Below are 8347 nucleotides of genomic sequence, written 5' to 3'. Positions count from 1 at the left end.
AAACCGAATTAAACTGAAATATATAAGCTAACAGTAGAAAACTACAGATGTGATTTAGTCATTTATAGTATTTTTTCTTTAAAGGTCATTTAGAAAAATGCAATTAAAAAGAAATGAACTGCTTTTATAAATGGTTTTATATAAAATAATTATGCACTATTATAACCATTGTATGTGCGCAGAGGTACTGCTAGATATATGAAAATCAAAATTTTAGAGTGTACAGATAAATACTTAATTACATCAACTAGTCAGGGGAAAAATAAAGAAATAATTTGCGACTTTATTCTTTAAAAAAAAACATCCAATATCCAATAAACATCCATCTAGTGATTTATTCCTTTTTTAAATGTATTTTTGTTACTTAAACAATATTGTATTTTCTTATATTTTAAAAATAACAATGTAGCAAATAACAGTTCTAATTATTATGAATTTATTCCTTACAAAGTCACCAGCTTTACATTTCAATTCTGCTACTCCTGTCGTATCTATGTAGTTGTAGTTTTTCTATATGTCCCTGTGCAAATAAATAAATAAATAAATAAATAAATATTTCTACCTAATTATCTACCTACATAGAAGATCTTTGTTTTGGAACCCCTGGACAGTTGAAGTGTTTCAGCCGGATTACATTTAGGGGTGCACACATTCGTAGCTGGCGCCAGGTGTAAACAGGATCTTAACGGCAGCTGATATCGCCGAAGTTTTATTTTAAAGAGCCTTTGTGGAGCTCACTACGTTGTTGTAAGTTCGCTCGGTGTTTACAGAACACGTAACGTTTGTGTCAAGTTAGAAAAGCGAATCCAAAAGACTAAGTTTCGTTTTTGTACTTCTTTTAGCATGGATGCTAGCGCGGAAACGGCTATTGAGGGTTCAGACGATAAAGCGGAAGACCATCATGTAATACAGGATGGAGACCCGGACTTGGACCTTGGCCTTGAACTGGATTTCGCCAAAATGGGAGTGACAGGTAAAGCGCCGGAATTTTACAATGACAGCTGAACAGTGAAGAATACCCGGTGGAGCTTAACAACATCTGGTGTCGTGTTTTCTAGATGAAAGGGGAATTTGAGAAGTCTGCACATAGTGGTCTTTGATAGACTCAAATAATGTGGTCCAGATAAGAGAAAGTGCAGTGAACTCGCCGTTAAAGAGTTTTGTAGCTGGAAATGGTGATTTATGAATGTGAAATCTAGTTTTAAGCTGTAAATTCACTGTGTTTTTACTTGTAGACAAAACATTTTATTAAACAGAAACTGTATTTCACAGGCTGTTTAGTTGCTATACCAGGTCTGTTAAGTGTGGCGTGGCAGTTTGGCAATTTACAAAAATGCAATAGATTTTAGAAACCATAAACTGCTTTTTAAACTCCTTAAAGTCTCACTGTTACCATAACTACTTCTGTACCTAATAAGTTGTTTCCTTGTTGTCTTTTGTAGATCTGAAACACAGAGCTCAGGCTGTGCAGACAGACAGCATGACAGCAGAGTCCAGTGTCAGCACAGAGCCCGACTGGGAGAGTCACGTGGCGGCCGTGTTTCAGTACACCTCCACCCTGATGGAGCAGTACGACAAACTATTGAAAAAACAGGATCAGGAAGAGGTGGAACACGAGAAGTACAAACAACAGCTGCAGAAAAGAAAGGAGGAGGCCACTCGGCAACACCAGGTGAGACACCACACACACACGGATGATCTGATATCCTCGTGTTGGTGTTGTTCCCAGACCATCATGAAAATGTTGTTCCAGGTTCAACATTGCAAGTGACCAATCACATTGTTGTGATGTTATTCTTTTGCGCGCCAAGCCATTCGTGCATTTATGAAATTCCAATGTTGCAAGGACAATATCAATTCTGCTTACTGTTTATTAAAGGGTTACGGTTAGGGTTAGGGTCAGGGTCCGTTGATCGGCGGACAGAGGCGGTTTCACGCAGCTTTAGTACAGTTTTTTGTTTTACGCCGGTTTTTCCCGAAGTCGCAAAAGTATGACGTCACAACATTCTGATTGGTCACTTGCAATGTTGATCCTGGAACAACATTTAGTATGATGATCTGGGAACAACACCAACACGAGGATATCAGATATCAACCCACACACACACAGCTATGCAATGCATGCATGTGTTTATGGTTCTGAATCTCTTGTGGGATTGACCACTGTGTGTGTGTGTGTGTGTGTGCGCGCGCGCGTTAAGGGTCTACTGGACAAACTGGAGTCTCTGCGAGTGAAACTGCAGCTGAACAACTCCAAAGCCACCAGGAAGAACTTCTTAGCCAAGAAAGCAGAGATGACCACTGAGAAAAACAGAGCAGAGGAGGAGAAGAACAGGTAAGACTTAAACCATATTCCCACCATATTCCCAACAAAACAAATTCTGTTCACTTTGTATCGCTGCATTGTGATCATAGACTGTACATTAAAGATGCCTATACAGTGGGGCAAAAAAGTATTTAGTCAGCCACCGATTGTGCAAGTTCCCCCACTTAAAATGATGACAGAGGTCAGTAATTTGCACCAGAGGTACACTTCAACTGTGAGAGACAGAATGTGAAAAAAAAAAAAAATCCATGAATCCACATGGTAGGATTTGTAAAGAATTTATTCGTAAATCAGGGTGGAAAATAAGTATTTGGTCAATAATAAAAATACAACTCAATACTTTGTAACATAACCTTTGTTGGCAATAACAGAGGTCAAACGTTTACTATAGGTCTTTACCAGGTTTGCACACACAGTAGCTGGTATTTTGGCCCATTCCTCCATGCAGATCTTCTCGAGAGCAGTGATGTTTTGGGGCTGTCGCCGAGCAACACGGACTTTCAACTCCCGCCACAGATTTTCTATGGGGTTGAGGTCTGGAGACTGGCTAGGCCACTCCAGGACTTTCAAATGCTTCTTACGGAGCCACTCCTTTGTTGCCCGGGCGGTGTGTTTTGGATCATTGTCATGTTGGAAGACCCAGCCTCGTTTCATCTTCAAAGTTCTCACTGATGGAAGGAGGTTTTGGCTCAAAATCTCACGATACATGGCCCCATTCATTCTGTCCTTGACACGGATCAGTCGTCCTGTCCCCTTGGCAGAAAAACAGCCCCATAGCATGATGTTTCCACCCCCATGCTTCACAGTAGGTATGGTGTTCTTGGGATGCAACTCAGTATTCTTCTTCCTCCAAACACGACGAGTTGAGTTTATACCAAAAAGTTCTACTTTGGTTTCATCTGACCACATGACATTCTCCCAATCCTCTGCTGTATCATCCATGTGCTCTCTGGCAAACTTCAGACGGGCCTGGACATGCACTGGCTTCAGCAGCGGAACACGTCTGGCACTGTGGGATTTGATTCCCTGCCGTTGTAGTGTGTTACTGATGGTGACCTTTGTTACTTTGGTCCCAGCTCTCTGCAGGTCATTCACCAGGTCCCCCCGTGTGGTTCTGGGATCTTTGCTCACTGTTCTCATGATCATTTTGACCCCACGGGATGAGATCTTGCGTGGAGCCCCAGATGGAGGGAGATTATCAGTGGTCTTGTATGTCTTCCATTTTCTGATGATTGCTCCCACAGTTGATTTCTTCACACCAAGCTGCTTGCCTATTGTAGATTCACTCTTCCCAGTCTGGTGCAGGTCTACAATACTTTTCCTGGTGTCCTTCGAAAGCTCTTTGGTCTTGGCCATGGCGGAGTTTGGAGTCTGACTGTTTGAGGCTGTGGACAGGTGTCTCTTATACAGATGATGAGTTCAAACAGGTGCCATTCATACAGGTAACGAGTGGGGGACAGAAAAGCTTCTTACAGAAGATGTTACAGGTCTGTGAGAGCCAGAGATTTTCCTTGTTTGAGGTGACCAAATACTTATTTTCCACCCTAATTTACAAATAAATTCTTTACAAATCCTACCATGTGAATTCATGGATTTTTTTTTTTCACATTCTGTCTCTCACAGTTGAAGTGTACCTCTGGTGCAAATTACTGACCTCTGTCATCATTTTAAGTGGGGGAACTTGCACAATCGGTGGCTGACTAAATACTTTTTTGCCCCACTGTAGTTAAGATGATGTTAGACCTGAACACCTAAGTTTGCCTCGAGAACAAGGTAACATACAAGCTTAAAATTGATACCATAGGTGCATCTACTTAAAATGTTGGACGAGTTGGAGTGACCTCGACCTCAAGGTTGAGAGGACAACATATGATTACAGTGATATATCTGTGATATGGCAATATCGGTAGGCTAAAATGAGGTTCTAAAATTGCAGCTAAAGTCACACTTTTATAAAACCTAAGATAATGCCTTAATTCCTTTTGACAGAAAATTAAAGAAACTAGAATATATTTAAATTTTAAAAAGAGGAATTTGTTACAAAATAATTTTCTGCTTGCTAACTCTGCTCTTCTCTGTTCATCTTCCTCTGGCAATCAGGCTGGCCACAGAGCTGGAGGAGGGTGAAAAAAAGCTGACAGCGCTTACAGAGGAGCAAAGCGAGGAACAACGGAGGTGGCAGGAAGAGCTGGAGGAGCTGAGGCAGGAGATGGAGCGAGTGAGGAAGGAAGCACAGGAAGCTCAGCTTCGGGCCTTGCAGGACGAGATTGCACCTGTGGAGAAGCAGAGAGACGTAGCCATGGCTCGCATTGAGGCCTGGCTGAAAGAGGTTTAGACCCCAGTTCTAGATAAACAGATCATAATCTGTCAGGCACCTTATTTATATAAGTAATGATAATCATGAGACTGATTATGTCCTAGGTGGGGCAATACCTGAACGCACTCAGGGTGGAGTTCCCACAGCAGTATTCTCATGAGAGACAGAAGTGGGAGAAGAAAGAAGCGTTGGTCAAGAGGAACCAGGCTGAGCTCCAAAGCCGCTTCCAGGAGGTTCTGCAGCAGCTTCACCAGGGGCGAGAGTTAGAGTCCCTCCCTAGGATCAATGTGCCTTCTTTACCGCAGGTTCCCATGGTGAGAGACTCAAGCGAATTCAGTGAAATAAATATACTACTAAATGTACCACATTGTATCAACTTGAGGCTCTAATTTCCCTCTTTATTTACTTTACTTTGTATTAGTTCCCATATTTGTTCACCTTTTTAAATCTTTATTTCTGTTTCATCATGATAGAAAGGGTTTAGACTTATTTTCACCTTGTGTTTTCATGTCCATCCCACTCTCCCATCTATGTTATCAGATTTCTCTATTCCTTTGTGAAAGATACTGATAAATGCTACATATGCTCCTTCATAGACGACTGCTTGTCATCAGCTCTGTTAGTAACTACGCGTTTTCTCGAACAGGCTGAGCTGCGATTCGATCAGGTGATGCAGTCACTGGTTCAGCCACACATCATGGCCCCGCCTCTTTCAAACCCAGCTCATCGACCCCTCCAACAGCAGAGGCACCCACAGTATTACCAACAGCAGCAGCAGCACCATCACCCTCACCCGCACCATCCCCAGTACCGTGCCCCTTACCACCACCCCCCACCCCCGCAATACTTCCAACCCTCCCCATCATTGCAGGATCAACCTCCACCTCAGTTCCAGCCTCCCCCTCAGCTTCTGCCTCACATCAGAGGCCCAGTGAGGGTGACTCCTCCTCCTAGTCTGTCCCCCTCTCCCCCCTTTCAGGCCACCCACCCTGTAGCTCCTTCCCCACCACCCCACGCTGTAGCTACTACTGCAGCTTCCTCTGCACCGGCAGGCAAACTGGACAAAGTCCTGGAGAAGCTCGGTGCGAGGTTCCCACAATGCAACAGGGCTCAGCTGACGTCTCTGCTCCAGCAGGTAAAAAGCTCTCGTGGTACCTTGGCCGGCATGTCCATGGAGGAAGTCATCGAGCAGGTTGGCTTCAGGCTGGCCCAAAACGAGAGGTCAGCCCTGGGGCCCATTAGCCGGCCCACTCCCCCAGGCCCCATCCAGAGGCCAATGAATCCCATTCAGAGAGCAGCACCAAGTGGACACGCTGCCGGGCCCCGTAAACTCTGCCTGATGTGCCAGAACCATGTGGACCCAGAAAGCCGCCACCCACTGAGCTGCTCTCACACCATCCACAAAGACTGTATCCAGGTGTGGCTGCAGTCCAGCAAGAACAACTCCTGCCCCTTCTGTCCAGCAAAGTGACAGAGATGACAGTCAGCTGTGACTCTCATCAGCGTCGTTCCAAATATTAGTTATGTTATTATAGTGTTATGATATATTCAGTGTTTAATTAGTTGTCTGGATTTTTTTGGCAATGTTTAGCATGTAGCTGAGTAATCTGTAGTGTTTTGACTGCTAATACACTGGATTTAACTGGGTGAATTTTTAAACACTGAAGTTTGGGTTACAGAAACGAGTTTGACTACAAAGCCTTAAAAATCAAGTTAGTCTTCTCAGTGTCTGTAATGTTATTCTGCCACAGGATGAAAAATACAACTGCCTACAACTCTGAATCACACTGATCTGTAGGTCTAAATAAATAAATAAATAAATAAGGAAGAATTAATTTGAGATCTTTTTGCTTTTCATCACACCATCATCAACATTGGGTCAGCATAAAGTTAATGTAACAACAATCTTTGTGAATTGGGCAGCTGTCAATAATTTGCCCCACGTATAATTTTGCAATATTTTAACTCCGTTAATTACTTTTTTGAAGAAGTAACTATAACTAATTACTTTTTCAAAGTAACTTGTCCAACACTGATCACAAACATAAATAAACAGTAATAAATTAAGAAATTACTATTATCACTAGTATCACTATTTTAAATGGTCCCTTTGTGGGTCTGCAGTTCACAGTCATAACTCCAGAGGCTCCTATTAAAGATGGTCTGTATCAGTTTAAAACTACTTTTATCTCCTCTGCAGGCTGGTTTTAGAGTGTGCGTGTTTTTGTTTCGGTGTTATAGAGTGTCTCCACGGTGCAGAGGTATTAGTGATGGTCTGCTGTGTCTCCAGTGAATCCTGTGACAACTCTAATTTTGGTGTGATTTACAGACCACTGGACAAACAAGCATCATTACCGCAGCCTGTAAACTCGGACCCGACCGACTGCTCCCAAACTGTGGTCTGGGGACTCTCGAGGGTCCCTAAGAGGCTCCCGGAGGACCCCTCAGCAAAATGAGAGAGTTTTATTTGACTATTATTTCATTCAGGAAGAGATAACGGAGTGAGTGAGAATGAGCGATCAGAGGTTTGGGTCTGAGTACATGACAGACTGAATCCTCTCGGACTGAAGTTTTTACAGTGTGAGAGTCCACGCTGTGATCCACGGCAAGTATTTAAAGGAAAACTGAGCCATAAAACACACTACTAAAAACCAGCTGCTGGAGGGTTGGGGTTTTTTTGGATCCATTTTACAGCAAAAACAAAAAAAATCATTTGTATCAAGTCAAGCTTTTCTATAATTGAGCCCTTAGTGTTATTTTCTTAAAAGAGGTGAACTTGTTTTGAGGAAATTGTTGTTGACTCCATTGTAGCTAACCAACATTATTTTATGTTACTTTTTGAAACAACTGATTTAAGTCTCGATAGAACGACATCATGATTTTTGTTGCAGCGTTGGGATGATGAAAGGTTTAGTCACATGATTCGAATCACATGAATGAACAGCAGGCTCTTCAAGTTCATGTTTTACTCTCACAACATGCCACATAAAGTAAAATAGATAAATGACACAGACATTCGTTTTCATATCTTAGTGAGGACACCTCACTGACAATGCTTTCCCTAGCCGCTTACCCTAACCATCGAACATGAATGCCTAATCCTAACCCTCAGCCTAAACCTGACCATAACCTAATTGTAACCCTGACACTAAAACCACATTTTGAACCTCAAAAATGCCTTCAAACTCGTGGGGACAGGCATTTTTTAAGTGGCTGTTGGTCCCCACAAGTATAGTAGCATCCCAATTTTCTTTCCTTGCAAAGACGTCTAAACATGTACACACACACACCCTGCTACTACTATTATGACTGGATCAGTTGTGGGTCAATGACACCCATGAATGTCCAAGGAGACAAACCCCCACTAGGGGTTAAACATCTGTAACTCTCCACATTCTGTTTTTAGAACCAAAGAAGCATCTCAGATGAGAGCAATGACTGTCTGAGAGGTGAAACGTCATCAAGAACCTAAAGAAGAACAGTTGACTCTTTTCTGTCAAGATCTCTAGAAAACAAAGGAACTATCAATTCCAGCCAGCTGACCCAACATTAATAAAGCATCATACAAGCGCTTACCTCCTAGGAGTAACAGAAAACAAATGGCAGCTCGCCTTACTCTTTCTAGACCCAGATCAAAGCAAAGTTTAAAACAATCAGTGGTGTGGCTGGTTGGATAAAGAGCTACAAATAAACCTCCATAGATT

The 8347-nt window shown here is 42.5% G+C and overlaps 1 protein-coding gene across 2 annotated transcripts; it reads left to right on the top strand.

The window, feature by feature from the left end:
* The first annotated feature begins 625 nt into the window (after positions 1-625).
* On the top strand, positions 626-6488 carry rnf214 (ring finger protein 214). Of its 2 annotated transcripts, XM_086315343.1 has the most exons (7): positions 626-747; positions 843-973; positions 1443-1672; positions 2202-2335; positions 4427-4655; positions 4748-4957; positions 5290-6487. In XM_086315343.1, exons 2-7 carry the CDS (start codon positions 844-846, stop codon positions 6112-6114), a joined length of 1758 nt encoding a protein of 585 aa, XP_086171469.1. In that variant the 5' UTR covers positions 626-747; position 843; the 3' UTR covers positions 6115-6487. The 2 variants fall into 2 exon arrangements, with proteins under 2 accessions (XP_086171469.1, XP_086171470.1); XM_086315344.1 differs by having other exon boundaries at positions 640-973; positions 5290-6488.
* Positions 6489-8347: the final 1859 nt, after the last annotated feature.

The sequence above is a fragment of the Aulonocara sp. 'chitande type north' Nkhata Bay genome, linkage group LG12, assembly GCF_057382095.1.
Source record: "Aulonocara sp. 'chitande type north' Nkhata Bay isolate Kocher_YH1m ecotype deep benthic linkage group LG12, A_spYH_male_GT1.1, whole genome shotgun sequence".
Taxonomy (NCBI): domain Eukaryota; kingdom Metazoa; phylum Chordata; class Actinopteri; order Cichliformes; family Cichlidae; genus Aulonocara; species Aulonocara sp. 'chitande type north' Nkhata Bay.
Note: the sequence above shows the minus strand (reverse complement) of the source record. Positions and strands in the feature narration are given on the sequence as shown.